Raw genomic sequence first — 19242 nt, forward strand, 5'->3', positions numbered from 1 at the left:
TTGAAAAGTGTGATGGATATAAGTAAATTACAGTACATGTAATATCTTCTTTAAAAAGAATAATTTTCGTTCTACAATACCTTAAAAAAAAGAATGAGACAGTGCAGCAGTTCAAGCCATTTTGAATACTTCAACATCACACAACATGTATCTAATTTCAGAATTAAAGCCCTATCTTTTTATAAACTAGGAGTTCTTCTTAGGGCATTTTACCTTGTGTTGGGTTGTAAGATCCTGGTGGACACAATGTGGTGCTATTGGACCCTACTGGACAGTAACCCCCAGCGTCACAGATCTTGCCAGTGGTACCATCAGTTGGTGTAGCAGAAGTGGCTCCAAGTATACACACGTAGCCGCCATGACAGTCTCCAGAGGGCGCCGATAGTCCTTCCTGTCCGCAGTACTTCCCTCCCGGGCAGGTGATACACTCACTGGCTTGTTTCAGATAAGACTGGTCACTGTAGGTTCCATTGGGACAGCCAAACTCTGTGGCGTACTTGGTTCCGTTGGGACAGTAGTAGCCCGGTTGACAGGGTGTTGGGTTCTGGACACCCGTTGAGCAAAAGGTGTTGTTTTGGATGGTGCCATCGCAGTAATAGCCCTCTGGGCAGGTCTTACAGCTTCCCTGATATTCAAATGCAACATTTATCTTTCTCTTTTATATACATAAACATGTTTTTTTCTTGCTATGAAAAGATTTGCTTTCCTGTACAATCATAAAAATTGACAAATCTCTTACTAATAGGTTCTCAACAATTAATACTGCACATGAATTTTGATATTTCTGCTTTGATAATAGCTATAAACATTTCGTGGCTCCCTTTTCTCACCTGTCCTGCCTCGTTCTGGTACAGGCCTGAGGGACAGGACACCTCTGATGGGCTTCCTGCTGGACAATAGTGGCCTGGGGTACAGATGTAGGCTGTGGGGTTACTGACATTCTGACCAGCAGGGCAGTAGTACCCCATAGAACATTCCCCTGTGGGGGCTGACAGTCCTGTAGTCTCACAGTAGTACCCTGCCAAAAATCAAAATAAATTTCTACATGCTGAATCATGGTCATTTGAACTTGAAAGAAAAAGACTTGTCAAAAGATAAAACTGGAGGTGAATGATAATTACAACATTAATAATCATCTTTTGATTATTACGGTAACCCCAGTTATAATGAATACCTTCAACTGTATTAATAGAAGCCTTACCCTCTGTGCAAAGTTTACATCCAGAAAAGTCCACATTTCCTGTGGCATTGGTGAAGTAGCCAGGGGGACATCCTTGAGGAACGCCCGTCCCTTGGGGGCAGTAGTGACCGGTGGGACAGGTTCCCCCGGTGGAATCATTCTGTGGGTCTGATCGTGTGGCACCAAGGGTACAGTAGTAGCCTGCATCACATGGACCGGTCACATTGGATAGTCCAGCGGAACCACAGTAATATCCTACAATCACAAGATTGGTGAATAATGAATCAATGTTAGCTTATATTGTGTTTACTTTCTGCATTCTAGCAAGATTTAATCAATGGTTATAACCTACAGTAACCACTCAAAATAAATAATTACTGTAAATCAAAATATAACTAACAAAATCTTTAACCTCTCTGAACACTGATACATAAATTTTTAAACCAGTAAATTGTAGAGTAGCTTCTTAGCTGAAATTTCAACAGTTAATATCTAGATATAATAAATGGAAAAACAATAACCTTTTCTCTGAATAATTTCTTCATTTGCATTAAAGCAATTTTATACTAGGAACAAAACACTACACAGATTTACTAAACACTGATTCACTAAACAGATTTACAGCTGTGCTGAACTAACCTGGGAGACAGGCCTGTGGTTGGTCCGATCCTGTGGGACAGTACTCCCCGGGCTGACACTTCCCGCCTGTCTGGTTGACTGGACAGAAACAGGAGGACATGGTGTAGTTAAAGGTAGTGATATCTGCCGGTTGGTCAGACCATGCCCCTCTCACACAGTACCAGCCTGCTGTACAATCCCCTGTGGGTAGGGACAGGCCAGGTGTGGCACAGTATTTCCCAGGCTCACATGGAACACAGTCAGCACTGGATTGCTTGCCTGTGTAGTCATTATAGGTTCCGATACTGCAGGGGTACTGATTCATGCTGCCTGTTCCTGCTAGACAGTAATGTCCTTTAGGACAGTCGTTTCCAGTGTAAGTGGTGGAGTTTTCTGGACAATAGTAGCCCGCCGGGCATTGTATACATTCAGCCAGGCCTGTTGATGGATTGTAGGTTCCAGCAGGGCATCCCAGTGGGTATGAAGTGCCATTGGGGCAGTAACTGCCAATGGGACATGGTCCTCCAGTGGAATCAACCACTGGGTTGTTTGGTGATTGAGCTCCTTGCAGACAATAGAATCCTGCCCAGCAATCCCCTGTAGGTTCAGTCAGGCCTGTAGAGCCACAGTATTTTCCATACGAGCAGGGAGTGCATTGAGATTGTAATGTCAGTTTAGTCACATTGTTGAAGGTTCCCAATGGACATGGTTGAGGTGTTGTAGTCTGCTGGGGGCAGTAATGCCCAGTGGGACATGGGCCAGCCACTCCCGTGTTGTTGACATCTGGTGTTGGTGTGTTTGATCCTGATGTACAGTAATATCCAGCATTACATTTACCTGCTACAGTTGTGGCATTCAACTTATCACAGTACCACCCTCCAGTACACTGTGTACAATTATCAGCATCCCACAAACCTGTGGAGGTACTGAAAGTTCCTAGAGGGCAGGATTCCCAAATTTGCCCTGTGCCCTCAGGGCAATAATACCCTGGAGGGCAATCATCGGGAGTGAGTCCAGTGATGCAGTAATGCCCTGGTGTGCAGTTCCAGCATTCAGCAGCTCCTGTGTTAGTCATGTACTTTCCATCAGGACAAGGAATGGGTACAGCAGTTCCCTCCGGGCAATAATGTCCAACTGTACATGGGTCCCCAGTCGTAGTGTCATTGGGTGTGGCTGTGATTGATTTTCCTGCACAGTAGTACCCTGGGGCACAAGGTCCTGTGGGTGAGGTCAGTCCTGTGGTATCACAGTATTGCCCTCCTGAGCAGTCAGTACACTCTCCAGCTGTTGCTAGTCCAGTGCTGTTGGACCAGGTACCTATTGTTAGAAAACAGATAAATAGTTTCAATAAAATGTTGCTTGGGGGAAATCAATATTAGTTACCCTTTAAGCTTAAAAATACAATGTGTGTGTGGTTAAAAAAATTAAAAAATTTAGTGAAGTAAATCACATATCTGCATATTTGATAACTAAAGGTAGAAAAAGTGTACTGGTTCTTCATCACTAGTGTAAATAACCACTTGTGTTTATGTGTAAGCACTCAATGTCTTATCTATGAAAATTGATAGTTAAACTAAACTTACCTAGTGGGCAGGCGGTTGGTACGGGGGTTCCTTGTATACAGTAACTACCGGCCGGACAGAGCTGACCTGTGACCCCGTCGTTGGGGGAGGAGGTGGAGGAACCATTCATACACCAGTACCGAGCCAAACAGTCCCCTGTGTAAAACAAAATTAACTTAAATTTGTTGTGACTCAAAATTTTTGAGGAAAAGTATGAATTTATTCATCTGAAATATCCTCTTTTACTTTTTTATTTGAAATTTAATGTATAACGTTAACAGAAAATTCTCAAAAACTCCTACACCATTTATCAAGCAATTTTAACTTAATATACATGTATAGCAAGTATTCAATCTTGGTTTCCATAGGAAAACAGATCTTCATAATATCAAATCATATCTTCGTATTTCAAAGTTTCTATTTTCCTGATATTTTTTATTACCTAATTCTTAAAAAGTTATTTGATTTTCGAAACTGAGCAAGAATATTTTCAAAAACTCTTCAACCTTATTTCTTTGCCTCCAAAATATAACCTAGTCAACTCACCAGAAACAACACTAAGTCCATTGGTTCCACAGTATTTGCCAGCATCACATGCAGTACACTGGGAGACATCTTGTAGCTTGGTATAGGGATTGTATGTCCCTGCAGGACAGGGATGGTGGGTGCTTGACTTTGTACCATTTGGGCAGTAGTAGCCCACTGGGCATGGGTAGGGGGAGTAAGTTGTAACCGGGGAGTTTACAATGTCACAGTAATAGCCTGAAAATTTTTAAAATATATACGGTATCTTATAAAACATTATTCAATACAGTGTTTTTACAAGCACAGTATTCTTTCAAAAATGGGGGGGGGGGGGGGGGGGAGTTTAAATCTAATTTATAAAAGTCATTGAATATTTACTTTTTTTTAATACCTTATTGCAAAATCTCAAATTTAAGTATATCTGTGTTATTTTTTAATTAGCAAAGTAGTTTTTTAAAAAAGTTTTTTGAGAGCACATTTTCATCATTTCCAAGTCATTTGTGATATTAATATGAAAGACACTTTAAAATAAATCATCACACACCCCAAAAATACTGGAGACATTTTAAGGTTTTTCTTCTACACTTCACAATAGCAAAGTAACTTCTTACTTAGTGACTTAGTGACTTAGTATTAACATGGAGAAATATACTCATTCTTTACTATGAGGATTGTATATACCTGCTGGACAAGTTTTACAGGAGGACTGGCCCTGTTGATCCTGGTATTCTCCTGATGGACACTTGATCTGTTCGAAGCTTCCTGTGGGGCAATAGAAGCCGGCGGAGCAAGTGTAAGGGTTGCTCATGTTCTGACCAGTTGGACAATAATATCCTGACAAAAAAAGTACACAAGATATAAAAGAAATATTTTTTTATAATAAATTGTTCTCATCTATTGGGGTCTTCTAAATGCATCTATACACTTACAATTGATATATTTTTAATTGTGATTAAAATGTATCAGTTTTATTTGCATCCATAATTGTGTATGGTAAAAAGCTTCAAATCACAAATAATTTTGAAACAGAAAATTAAAAACAAGATCGAACTTTAAAGAAAGATGATTGACACATAATATCATGTCATGTAAGACCCTTATCTAGTATGTTTCTTATTGGGTGTTAATGATTTTGAGAAATGCTTTCATTTAAATCATAAACCTGCACACACCTGCATCGCAAGGCCCTGTGGGTTGTGTAAGGCCCTCATTCTCACAATAATACCCCTGGGTGCACGGTGTACAGTCCGAGGACAAGGTGTTTCCAGTCTTGTTGGAGAAGGTTCCCGAAGGACACTTTGCCTGGTTGCTGGTGGTTCCAACTCCTATAAAATCAATTTCCTAATGTTAAATACAGATCTTTCCTTGCTACATTTTAAAGAGTACACATCACCTACATAATTATATGGAAGTTAATTACTGGCAGTTGTATAAAGCCCTTTTTAATATTGTATCACTTTGGTTGAGATATTAGTACTAAGTTTTGCAATCAGGCATAATCAAATAATTATACCAAATAAGCTTTTCTATAATACTCTTAACAAAAATTGCCCAATAACTGACCACAGTATCTGCCTGGGGGACAGATGTTTCCAGTGGTGCCGTCGGTAGGGTCCTGACGGTCGGCCTGCCCCGCACAGTAGTACCCAGCTTGACACTGACCAGCCATGGTCGCCAAACCTAGAAGGAAACTCAACATCATCAACACCTGGTTCAACAGTTAATTCAACATTATCAACATCTGGTTCAACAGTTCTTGCACTGTAATACAGGGGAGTTAATAACATGAAATAGAACTAAAGATTTTAAATTAAGTTCATAGACTTCATCAGACATACATGTATACTGTAATCAAATGAATCTACATAAAGATTTTTAAGTTTTACAAAAGGACACAAAAATACCCGTATATACCTGAAAAGGATTTATTCTCCTTGTGAAATACAAAAGTTAGCATGTTTGTACCAATTGTTAATTGCTTGTACTACTGATATTTCAATCACTTCTGAGCCATATCCATGTATCTAGATGCCAGTAATTACCTGGTGTATCACAGTAGTGCCCCTCATCACACACTGTTGGTTCCATGGAGCCCACTGGGCAGTAGTAGCCAGGCTGACAGATGCCCCCCGTGCTGTTAGCGGGACACAGACAGTCTCCGGAGGTGAAGTTGTTGTAGTCTGTAGGAGTGGCTGACCAGGCCCCCAGCACACAGAAGTACCCTACACAAAACAAAGATACTTGTGATTAGTCTGATAAAAACTGTTAAACAATAGTACCCTATTTGAAAGAGTACCTTTCTAAAAGAAATGATGTTCATATTGTGGGCGGATAAGCACTTAACGGATTATCTTTCAGACATTGTCAGAGGAGCATCACAAACCCATGTCTAAATTTACATAGTTTCTTTAAAATGTTCATAATTCTTATTTTACTGAGTAATTTGCTTTAACATCACTATCGTCTCTGTTTAATGTTCTCGTAATAGCATAGTAAATGCCCGATATTTTAATTCTCAAAACTGGTACGATGGGCAAAGACACAAGTTAAAAGGGCCATGAGTGATAGGCTGAACCTGATCAAAGATAAATGAAGAGGTAGTAAATAAATCCTCTACCTGCTGAGCATTGCCCAGAGACAGCACTGAGTCCTTGGGTTCCACAGTAGTAGCCAGCTGTGCAGGGGAGACAATCCGATTCACTCTGTCCCAATAAAGTGTCCCGGTATGTGCCCTTGGGACACGGATATTCATTAGCATGCTTGGTTCCATTGGGACAGTAATACCCAGTCGGGCATGGGAAAATTTCGTACGAGGTTGTGTTCTCATTGCAGTAGAAGCCCGCAGGGCATTCTGTACAATTCCACTGGCCAGTCAGGTTGTTGTAGGTTCCTGAGGGACAAGAAAGCGGGACAGAAGTGCCTTCTGGGCAGTAATGGGCCACTGGGCATGGTCCTCCTATATCTGGCTCATCTCCTGTTTATCAGACATACAGAAAGGTAACTAAACAGTCATTATAACTCAAAGTCTAATTTGACATCAATTCCAATATAAAACGGTAGTACTATGAACATACATATATATAATGTAACTATAAATACTTACTATAGAGCCCCCTTTTAAACTAGAGCTTGTCAAAAGAACATGGAACAGACAAAAAATCCTCAAGCATGACGTAAAATTTCCACCCCCCAAAAAACTCCCCCACTCACCTAGAGGTGTAGGGACATTATTGCCTCTGTAGCAGTAGAATCCCTTGGCGCAGGGTCCTGTACCATTTGTTAGGCCCTCTGACCCACAGTACTCTCCCAGCTTACATGGCAAGCAATCATCCTTCTTGGCCCCCTGGGATGTATCCCTGTAGGTTCCATTGGGGCAGGGGATGGGGTCCTCTGTCTGCAGTGGGCAGTAGAAGCCTGGGGGACAGGGACCTCCGATTCCACTGGTGGTGGCAGCTGTGGGGGTGCTGACGTTTACACCTACAATAATATATGTCCACCATTAAAATACTTATGACAGCAAATTCTCTGAATAGAACAATATGAAATTTGATTTCACTCTCCATCAAAAACATATGTTTGAGACTCTCTTCATGAATTATCTTTACAACAGCCTGAACATTTTGTTGCATAATTCACTTTCAATTTCATATATCGTGAAAATAGATGGTAGCTACCTGATTTGCAGTAATAGCCTGCAGCACACTGTCCAGTTCCTGTGTCATTCAAACTAAAGTCGAAATTAATGGCACCCAGCTTGTAACAGTAAAATCCACCTGAGCATGGCAGACAGTCAGACTCCTTTGTCATACCTGGAACATAATTCAACACAATAATTATATGATTGTGCAGTCTAAATTTGAGCTTATACTATTATTGTTTTGTGTTTGATATTACAAAAATTATGTTTTAACTGAAGATGTTTAAGCAGTTTACAAAAAATTGACGGGAAAATCATCCTACCATAGTCAGGGTTGTAAGTTCCTGTGGGGCAAGGTGGCTGGTCAGCAGTAGTGTTGCCAGGGCAGTATCTTCCTCTGGGACACCTCAGTGGGTCTACCTCTCCCGAAACACAGAAAAACCCTGCCGGACAGTCGAAACAGTAGGAGTAACCCGTGGTGTTCATATAGGAGCCTGCCGTGCAGGCAAGAGGAGTGCTGGTGCCCTCAGGGCAGAAGTGACCTTTTGTACAGGGGTCACCTGTGGCCCCTCCATCCATTGGGGTGTCTGAATAGGCCCCAGATTTACAGTAGTACCCAGTGGAACAGTTTCTGTTGGGGGTAGTGAGTCCCGGACCGACGCAGGCTTTCCCTCCATCACAGGCTGTGCAGTTACCCTCTCCCAAGTTACCTGAAAGAATCAAACAGTTATACACATATGCATGTTAATTCTAGTCCATGAAGAAAACAGTAAGTCAATGTTTTACTTCTTGCATAAAAATTCAATATCTATGAAATAATCATATTAAAATAAAGTAAGACAAAAAAAACATACCTGTGAAAGCACTGTATGTTCCGTTTGGACAAGGGAAATGCTGATAGTCTCCAGTTCCTTCTGGACAGAAATACCCTGGGGGGCAAAGGTCACCAAATGTTTGACCAATGGGGTCTGTCATGTTGGATCCCAGGGTACAGTAGTGACCTGAAGAGCATGGGGTAACGGCTGCAGGCAGTCCCACAGAATCACAAGCATACCCAGTGGTGCAGGGGTCACAATGAGCCTCCTCATACTTCCCTGTGTCCTTCAAGAATGTTCCTCGAGGACAAGGAGTAGGATAGCTGCTGCCCTCAGGACAGTAGTATCCTCGAGGACAGAGAATCTGATCGATTGTACCAGTTCCATTACAGTAGTACCCTTGACTGCACAAATCACACTTGGAGGACTCTTGGGCAAGCTGGAACTGTCCTGCTGGGCAGGGTTCAGGTTTAAAGGCTCCTTCTTGGGTGTAGTGTCCAGCAGGGGTAGAGAACTGTGTGGGGACTCCTGACCCTCCAGTACAATAGAATCCAGCAGCACACTTAGACGAAGCAGCAGTACTACTAGAACCAGCACAGTAGAATCCAGGGTCACAAGGAATACAATCAAACTTGGTCTTGGCCCCTGCACTCTTACTGTACTCACCCACAGGACAAGCTGTAGGTGTGGCAGACCCTGCAGGACAGTAGCCTCCTGCAGGACACAATCCACCCGTGAGGCCATCTGGAGGAGCCGAGGAGTAGGCCTTTTCTCTGCAGTAGAACCCTGGATCACATACATCAGTTGGAGCAGTTCTTCCAATGCCATCACAGTAGTAGCCACCTGGACATGGTGTGCAATCGGTACTTCTACGCAGGTTGGTGGAGTTACTGTAGGTACCCAGGGCACAAGGGGTCGGGAAGGTACTTCCACTGACACAGAAAGATCCAGCAGGGCAGTCAATAGGGGTGGCCAGTCCTTCTCTGTCACAGTAAAAACCAGAGATACATTCTGCACAATCTTGGAAGGATTCCTTGGCTGATCCGTTTCTGTAGAACCCGATGGGACAGGGAAAGGATTCTGGAGCTGCTGTGCCCAGGGGACAATAATAACCTCCTGGACAGTCCCCAGCAGGGGAGGACAAGCCCTCAGGGATACAGTACATCCCAGGGGTACACTGCTGACACTCTGACACTTGCTTCAGTCCATATTCTGCATTAAAGGTTCCATTAGGACATGGAACTGGATATGGATTCACATCCCCTTTGGGACAGTAGTGGCCTTTACGACACTTATCCTGGACAAGATTGGGAGCTCTGGTCATTCCGGGCGGACACTCCAGACCGGCGGGACAGATGCGGTCGCTGTACATGTAGGTCATGCTGGTGGCGTTCAGATCACAGTAGTAGCCAGCTTCACAGGTTGTGCAGACTGAGGCTCCTGTGTCGGAGTAGTTGCCCTTGTCACAGATGATGGGGTTCACGTTTCCAGTTCCGGGGCAGTAGTACCCAGCGGTACAGTCCACACAGTACGTGATGTTCTCTCCCTTGATTTGATCATTGTACTTTCCTCTGAAATGATGAATATCAATCCAAAATTTAACGAATGTTCAATGCTGAGACAAGTGAGTGCACAAACTATTATAAAGTAAGAGTTATTTCCCTTTTAACACCAAGCTGTAAAGTTACTTCCATGTTTCTTTGATCACTTATCAGAAGAACTCAAATTATATACCGGTACTTTACACTTTTTTTAAGCAATCAATATATATAATCATGTTTAAGATGATGTCTCAAACACAAAATTCATTTTTACTATGATAACTGAATTTTCTAAAATCTAAAATACAGTTATGCTAAAAAAATCATATCAAACTGTGTTACCGCATGCCAGCTTAAGAAAATAAATCGATGATAAATTCAATTCATAAAAGTTCTGGCTTGGGGCCAACAACACTTAGATTTATACATGTTGGTGGAGGCCATGAAGTTTACGTTTACATTTTTATGGGAAAATGATTTTGCTTTATATGCATACTATGCTTATAGTATATGCATATACTAAATATAATTGAGATCTTACGCTGGGCATGGTGTGGGCAGCACAGAGGCTTGCGGGCAGTAGTTGCCCTCTGGGCAATCGTCACACTGTTCCCAGGCGGTGTTACCAGTCTTGTTGCTGTAGGAACCAGCATGGCAGGGGTTAGTGGTAGCGGTTGGGGTACCTATGCAACAATAATTAAAACAGGCTATATAATTATACACTCCAGATAATTTAGAGACAAAGAGGAAAATAGGAGACTGTATATGGTACTCAGGACAACATATAGATAAGCTACCAATTCTCATGGAGACAAATTTAATTCTTCTGACTAATACATTACCAGGTATTACTGCGGTTAAGTAAAGTTGTAAGTTACTTTAATTAATGAAATATGCTTATTAATTAACAAGTCTGCTGACTTGTGTAGTTCGATACTAATTGAAGAATTCAGATCTGGACATGTACTCAGTGAGAAGAGGTTACTACAAGTACTATCTGAATGTGTACTATCAAGAGTTCTTGAAGAACTGTCATACATGTAATTCATGGGGACCTCCCAAATGTAATGAACTGTTCAAATATTTTACATATTTTTTTTGGGATGGACAAATTTTAAATAAGCAATGTCATGATTGTTAAAGCTAATTGGAAGTGAGGTTTAATATTCACTTAATCTAGATATGGGCTCTAATCCCCATGAAAATCCACAATATCAAGAATTAGATTCATGCAGGTTTTTACAAAATAGATCAAATACATGCATTGTATTTCTTTGACATATCAATAAATTTACATCTGCTAAAATACACATTCATTCTTTTAAAAAAAATCATTTTTATGGAATTAAGAACTGGTTTTTTGTTTAATGGTTTACAAAGTACTGAGCCAATAATAATTAATTATTTGACATTCAGTGTATAATAATGGTAATATAATTGAAATTTATTTGATAATAATGGTAAATTAAACAATTAAAGCAGGTTATGGATTCTTTTTTGGCAATATCTGCAACCCTTATACCAACAAATAAAGCATCAGTTATATTAATCGATAACATTGAACAAAGCTTTCAAAACACTGAAACATTCACATAACTTCCATTCTTGCAGAAGCTTTCACATATATCTCATTCTTACGTACAGCATTATCCTCAACAATATGAATACTTATCATAATGCATGTACCTTAATTTAAACAAGTCATCATAAAAATAATTTGTTGACAGGACTTTAAATGATTCAAAGCTGGAACATAAATATATTGTACACAACAATAGGTTTTTGGGGTCTTTGTCTTTAGACATACAGAAATGCATGCAAATGGCAGGAACCAATTACAATCAGCCCTGTGAGAGCTAAACCCATTTAAGCCTCCATGATCTATCTCTGCAGTTATCGATAGGACATGGGGCTAAAATGGACTTGGCCCTTGTGGGGCCAGGAAAATATTGCAGCGCAATGACAGACACTAAGTACATGTATATAACCATGCTGGATGGGCAGCGTGCGCTCAAGGAGAACTGCATTTTGGGAAATTTTAAGACAACAACAATGGGGATAACTGATACTCACTGGCTCCTATAACACAGTGGAAGATTAATGGTCAATGTATCACAAAATGGAGTCACAGTTACATTACTATAAATGGGATTATAACATTGGATTTCATCAAATGGATGTAAAATATGAAACAATTGTTTAAGGTAGCTCGCTTCAGCTTGAAATCAGCAATGAATTACTTTATAATGATAGATAGTATAATAAACAAAAGACCCATGCAGGCACATTCAAACTCATGATCTGCAGTTCACAAGTCTGAAACTTTAACCACTGAACATTGATGATATTCAAACAAATTGATTGATACAAACATGCCATATCTTGAATTGAATTTAATTGTCGAAAAAAGTATGCATCAGAGATTAGTCTTGATGCAGTGAGGTACCTTAAGAATCCCTGATCCTCAGCCTCAAAGTATTTGTTTCATCATAAAAATATTATTTATCCTTCAAACTTTATAAATGAAATAAAAATAATAAATAAATAATGATCTCCATGCATTTTACAAAGTTATTGCAATTCTTACCATCAAGATGATGAATATAATGGAATAAATAACACATGAAAGTTGAGATCAAATTAGAAAAAAAAACAGTTGTACCAGTGTATCGGTGGCTCGAACCCTTTTACCTCTAAGTAGTAGCTTTCCATGGAGCCACTAAGCCAAGCAGTTCATTGAATGAATTTAATATGTAATATTTACACTTCATACCTAATTAAATTTGTCTGTATAAATGGCAGATTTATAGTATGATTTTACAAATAAAAACATTCCTGATAATTTAGAGATACATGTACTACATGTAGTATCGAACATTGATGAGAATCGGAGATCGTTAATACAATAATTATTATACACCTAACATATAGATACACCTCATTTCGATCAATCTTTATGCAATCAATAATTATATTCTTGGTTATATATACATATTAAGTTATTTTCATTTCGAAAGTAACGTTATGAAATGATAAAATTTTAAAATCCAGGACCTGTCTTTTATAGTTTGTCTACCATTATATCTGAGTGTGATAACTTGATTTTTTCACCACTCAAAAATGTCATTAATTTTGTGTGATGTAGAAAGACATTCTAAAAGTCGTTCCATTAAAACACATTATTGCTATAAATGGAATATATTACCTGCACAGTTCTTTTAAATGAAACGTGAGACCATGACCCAAATAGCATACAAAAAATTGGCCTTGCTTCTTCAATCAATCAACATAAAAAACACAAAAATTTGTTAAGTAACAAATATTAAAATACCTGAAGATTGTAAATTAACAATAAAAAAAACTTTTAAAGTGCCATAAGATTATTTATATCGCCTTTTACCTTGCACCAGATACATTTATTAAATAGCTAAATTCCATGAAACATAAAATGTCTGTAAATAAGAGATAAGTGTTTTTAAAATGAAGGTGAATTCATTTAATATTTGCTTTTCACTTAGCAAAATCATTTGGTATTGATTTCAAGGATGCAAAGCAAACACACTGAACTGAGATTTAAAGACAAATGAAAAATAAAAAAGAATAAAAACCACAACAAGCCCAGTGTAAACACACAACCGTTTTAAAATTAGGCCCCAAATCCCAAGGCTTGTTTTACAGAGATCTTTGCTGAATCAATATATTTTTAGCTGTATTTATGCACATTAATCAAACGCCAAATTCTATAATCAGTCTAAACATTATAAAGCTTAAAGGTTATTTGCCCTTTACCTTTGAACCATGACCTTTGGGGTCTTCAAATATGCATGTGTTAAGTTGTAGAATAGAAAATACATAAAAGAGATATGATAACCTAGATCTTTGATCACAAAAACATACAAGAATTCAAAAACATTGATGAAAGCATAAAAAAAAACTGTAAACCATTGACTTTTTAGAAAACATTTTTGAAATGAAAAAGATTTATTTTTTGGATAACATTAAAAACCCACACACAGACATATGGATAAAATTCTGTATATCAGAATGTATATTAGTACTATACACATGTATATCTTGTGTATTATAGTTGTACTAAATGTTTCAGGATCTTAAAGCTTATTTTAAAAAAAAATAATAAAAAAAGATATTTTGAAAATTTAATTCATATATCAATCTCAACAAATATTCCTGGTTAAACTTTAGCTAATTAATTAAACAAGAGGCCCATGGGCCACATCGCTCACCTGAGGAACAATAGGTATGGTAAAATCAGCTTAATGGAGTCATAATACAAACTATCTGGACAATGTACAATAATACATGTAGATCCTGTATAAATAAAATCCATTTTCCACTGGATATTCTTATGTTTATAATCATTGGTCCCTTTTCTAACAGGATGATTTTATAGTCATATCATATGTTGAGTATTGCAGTTCTCAAAAAGATCCTTAACAATAGTTTATATATGGGATATAAACGTACATCAACCTCTGAACCTTCTCGTGAGGCCAAAGAATTGTCCTGGGGCCAAAGTCTTAACAATTATAAAGAATCATCTGGCTGATTAGTTTCTGAGAAGATTTGTAAAGATTTACCCTATATATTCCTTTGTTAAACTTTGACCCCCATTGTGGCCCCACCCTACCCCTGGGGATCATGATTTTCACAACTTTGAATCTACACTACCTGAGGATGCTTTCACACAAGTTTCAGCTTTCCTGACTGATTAGTTTCTGAGAGGAAGATTTTTAAAGATTAACTCTGTTTATTCCTATGTAAAACATCGACCTCCCATTGTGGCCCAAACCTACCCCCAGGGTTATGATTTTCACAAATTTGAATTTACACTACCTGAGGATGCTTTCACACAAGTTTCAGCTTTCCTGGCTAATTAGTTTCTGAGAAGAAGATTTTTAAAGATTTACTCTATATAATCAAATGTTAAAATTCGACCCCCATTGTGACCCCACCCTACCCCCAGGGGTTATTATTTTCACAACTTTGAATCTACACTACCTGAGGATGCTTCCACACAAGTTTCAGCTTTCATGGCCGATTAGTTTCTGAGAAGAAGATTTTTAAAGATTTACTCTATATATTCCTATGTTAAACTTCAATCTCCCATTGTGGCCCCACCCTACCCCCGGGGGTCATGATTTTTTACAAATTTGAATCTACGTATACATTACCTGCTTTCACACAAGTTTTAGCTTTCCTGGCTGATTAGTTTCTGAGAAGAAGATTTTTAAAGATTTACTCTATATATTCATTTGTTAAACTTCGACCCCCCATTGTGGCCCCACCCTCAGGTGAGCTAAAAAGGTTAAGTTTACAATACGCTGGTTTCTGGAAGAACAGACTTTGAAAATTTTCTTAATAAATATTGACAAATTTTTTACTTTTTTAATCTTTAGTTTTTAAGATATGTGTACAAACATAGAATTGTGAGCAAATCTTTGTATCTTGCTTATAATTCGAAGCTTAACACTCAAATATGGTTAGTAAATAGAAACTGTAAACAATTAAACACAAGAAACATGCACTACATGTATAACAAATAAAGAACACAATTTATTTTTTCGAAATTATTCATATATATATTACATGTATATACCTACATATTTCCGTCAGCGATATCAAACTCTATTTAAACTGAATAAACTCGAGAAAATGCCGAGCATCTCAACAAAACCTATTGCATTAATCTGCCATTACGCAAAAGATAATGCCGAATTACCGATAGAATAAATTGTATTTCAGTAGGCACCTACCCCTACATCAGATTTTGCTTAATTTGCGCAGGTAAACAGTTAACTGTTTGATTTAACGAATTCTCTGTTTGATTTAATACGTAAAAATCACGAAATACAGACGATAGTTTCCAGGTAACAAAGCATAAATAATGAAAACGAAACGAAAATTAGAACAAGCTAGCACCAACGTCATGTGTGAAAACTGTCAACGCATTGAAATATCTAGCCTCAATTTATTTCACAAAATCGGCACCAATATATTTTGCATGTTTCAAAATTTCCCTTCATACGCGAACTGTTGCACAACAAGCAAATTCATCATAGTCAGATCGAACCTTTTTCGTATAATGTCATGGCTGCTTTAAACAAAGAACCACGTTTTAGAAGTATGGAATACGAGTCTTGGTAAAATGGGTATGCAAACCCGGGCCGTGGCAAAATAAAAGCCGGGGCAGATCGGCAATCGTCAATTCCAAATATGCATTATTTTGCAGCAATATTTACAGCGAATACAAATATACTAGTCCATCAAATATCCTGAAATTTTAATGAGATTGGCAGATTAATAACTGCTAATATTTTGTTTTACCCAGGCCAAGTCTTGTCTACCCATTTTATTGTATGCCGAACCCGAACCTATTAAACTGATTGAAACACGCCTTTCCTTTATTATTATTTTCGTAATAACTCAGATTTGAAACAGAATTACCACTTAATTTTTGCATTTTATATTTTCCTTCCCATAAGGATAATTTATGCTGAACTACGTTGAATTTGCCTCGGTAGTTCTTGAGAAGAAGATTTTTTAAAATGCACCCCCCTTTTTCTACAATTTCAAGGTTTTCTCCGCTTTGAATACAGATCGGACTTTTATTTCTGCAATTTATATTCGCCCTCCCATAAGGATGCTTTGTGCCAAATTTGGTTGAAATTGGATAAGTGGTTTTAGAGAAGAAGTTTAAAATGTAAAAAGTTTACAGACGGACAGACGGACGGACGGACAGACGGACAGACGGACGACGGACAAAAGGTGATCAGAAAAGCTCACTTGAGCTTTCAGCTCAGGTGAGCTAAAAACTTTGATTTAAGTTATAAGATTCCAAATACCATCATGTTTACATACTTTATAAGTTGCATATGAAAACTGTCAAAGTTGAATTCTTTTTTGATTTCCAACATGATTAAAACGCTAATCCAGTACTATTTATTTCACTCATAAGAGGTCTCATTTTACCACACACACTCTTTGAGCAAAGCTAAGTGTCTGGTTGAACTAGACCTTCATAGTAACTCCCCAGAAAAATGCACAGCTACATTTTATGAATTATTATATTGTATATACTAGCAATTTTGATAAATGAATTAAAATGTATAATAAAGGCTTTTCAAACACAACTTGGATAGATAAAATAAAATGTATAATAAAGGCTTTTTTTCTTACCGTCAGGGCACCAATGTCCTTTATCGCACATGCCTGTAGGTGTGGCCGATCCCTCCAAACAGTACCAGCCCCTGGGGCAGATAGTACACTGCTCCACCTTGTAGAGATTGGTCAGGTTTGTGTAGGTTCCTGCTGGACAAGGATACTGGGTGGGGGAAGCTGTTCCGTCCGGACAGAAGTGACCCTGCCCACAGGGCACAGGGGGTTTCTGCTGACCTCCGGTCCCCTCCAGACAGGCCTTGGTCGACCTACAGGTCTCGCACTGAGACATGGCGGTCAGGTTCTTGAAATCGGTGAACGTCCCAGCTGGGCAGGGGTTTTCGGTCGGTAATCTGTTTCCTCCCGGACAATAGTGTCCAGGATCACATGGATAGTCCGGTTTGGCGAGTCCATGCTTGGTGCAGGCTTGCCCTGCAATGCAGGCCAAACAGTCTTCCACCTTTTGCATGTTTGTGTATTGATTAAATGTCCCTGGACTGCATGCTGTTGGGGTGTGAGTTCCAGCTGGACAGTAATGTCCAGCTGGGCAAATTTTACAACTCTGTAGTCCTATAGCTCCTTCTTCCTCTGTATATGTGCCTGCTGGACAGTTAATAGGAGCAGTTCCAGAGCCTTGAGGGCAATAAGATCCTCGAGGGCAAATATAGCCATCATACATTGGGTCATCAGTGCCTGGCGGGCAGTATCTTCCCGCTGGACAGTCAATGCATTCATCCACCTTTACTGCTCCCAAATTATTAAAGTACTGGCCATGAGGACATGGGTTGGCCTTGTAGTCACCAGTTTTAGTTGGACAGAAATGCCCTCTTGGACAAAGAAGGCTGTTGGTTGGAACTCCAGCTGTTCCTGCTGGACAGTAAAATCCTTGAGGACAATCGGTGCAATCTGTTGCGACAGTTAGTCCTTTTGTCGCACCATAGGTTCCCATATCACAAGGTGTTTCAACAGTTGCCCCAGCAATGCAATAGTATCCCAAAGAACAGATGGCAGATGGTGGGTCCTTTTGAGTACTTCCTGCTGGACAGAAAAACCCAGCATCACAGTCAGTACAAGTAGTAGCTCCAGCAGCACTGTATTTCCCAACAGCACATATGACTGGTTTTTGGTCTTTTTGGGCACATGAGTATCCTGCTGGGCACTGTGTACAAGATTTCTGTCCACCAAGACTGTAGTAACCTGTTGCACAAGCTGTTCCTGCAGCTGTGGTAGAAGGACACTCTTGTCCGGCAAGACACTGGGTGCATTCCTTGGCTCCGGCCAGAGAGTAATACCCAGAAGCACACACCACAGAGTAACTGTCATAGATAGTTGGACATTCGTAACCAGCGGTACATTCCACACAGGCGGCTCTACCTCCTTCGCTGTAGAAACCATCAGCACATTTGGTCTCTGTGGCAGCGGTGGTTGACGGGCACTGATACCCTGGTGGACAAACAGTACAAGTGGTGCTTTCAGCTACTGCGTATGAACCGGGCGTGCAAGTTATGCTGGCCGAACTGTCTATGAGGGGACAAGCATTTCCAGCTGTACATGAGGTGCAAGATGGTGCATTTCCTACCGAGTATGTTCCAGGCAAACACTGGGCATTCTGACTACCGTCTACATTTGGACACTTCCATCCTGCTGGACATGCAGTGCAGACTGCAGATCCGGCAAAGGCATATTGTCCACTGGTACAACTAGTCTGTGTACTAGATGTGGTTAATGAACATGCTTTACCAGCGGGGCACAGGGTACATGATGCCTGGGCACCAGTGGAATAACTCCCTACAAGTCAACAGGAAACAAATTACTGCATATATATATATATTAGTATTGAAACAACTGTTTATTAAAAAAAATGTTTCATGACAACCTTTCCCCTTCAATTTTACCTGAAGGACATGGATATCTGTTGGTCAGTGATGATGTGGATGGACAGGCGTACCCTGCCTCACAGTCGGTACAGCTGGTGTTACCCCCCAGGGAGTAGGTCCCCGCCGCGCAGGCTGAGGGGGAGGCTGAGGTGGTGGCACAGGAGTAGCCGGCCGGACATACGGTACAGGAAGTGGACTTGGCCAAGGAGTACTCTCCTGTCGCACAGGCAATCTGATCAGGGCTGTCGGAAAAAATTATTATGTATTAATATTTTAAAGTGTCTGTTGCTTTCATTCTTTTAATAGGATCT

General features: G+C 39.6%; 1 protein-coding gene across 3 annotated transcripts in view; it reads right to left on the bottom strand.

Moving 5' to 3' along the window:
- LOC128177546 (uncharacterized) overlaps positions 1-19242 on the bottom strand; it is a 94640-nt gene that overhangs the window by 46946 nt on the left and 28452 nt on the right. For all 3 annotated transcript variants that reach the window (XM_052844283.1, XM_052844282.1, XM_052844284.1), the window contains 18 exons: positions 18950-19173; positions 17076-18842; positions 10420-10561; positions 8377-9908; positions 7846-8232; positions 7560-7694; positions 7096-7362; positions 6503-6859; positions 5928-6107; positions 5449-5565; positions 5058-5210; positions 4567-4719; positions 3907-4122; positions 3382-3516; positions 1820-3115; positions 1202-1435; positions 831-1018; positions 214-625 (listed from right to left, as the gene is read on the bottom strand). In XM_052844283.1, coding sequence (XP_052700243.1) covers positions 214-625; positions 831-1018; positions 1202-1435; positions 1820-3115; positions 3382-3516; positions 3907-4122; positions 4567-4719; positions 5058-5210; positions 5449-5565; positions 5928-6107; positions 6503-6859; positions 7096-7362; positions 7560-7694; positions 7846-8232; positions 8377-9908; positions 10420-10561; positions 17076-18842; positions 18950-19173 — 7895 coding nt within the window. The remainder of the gene's footprint in view (positions 1-213; positions 626-830; positions 1019-1201; positions 1436-1819; positions 3116-3381; positions 3517-3906; positions 4123-4566; positions 4720-5057; positions 5211-5448; positions 5566-5927; positions 6108-6502; positions 6860-7095; positions 7363-7559; positions 7695-7845; positions 8233-8376; positions 9909-10419; positions 10562-17075; positions 18843-18949; positions 19174-19242) is intronic.

The sequence above is a fragment of the Crassostrea angulata genome, chromosome 3 (genome assembly GCF_025612915.1).
Source record: "Crassostrea angulata isolate pt1a10 chromosome 3, ASM2561291v2, whole genome shotgun sequence".
NCBI lineage: Eukaryota > Metazoa > Mollusca > Bivalvia > Ostreida > Ostreidae > Magallana > Magallana angulata.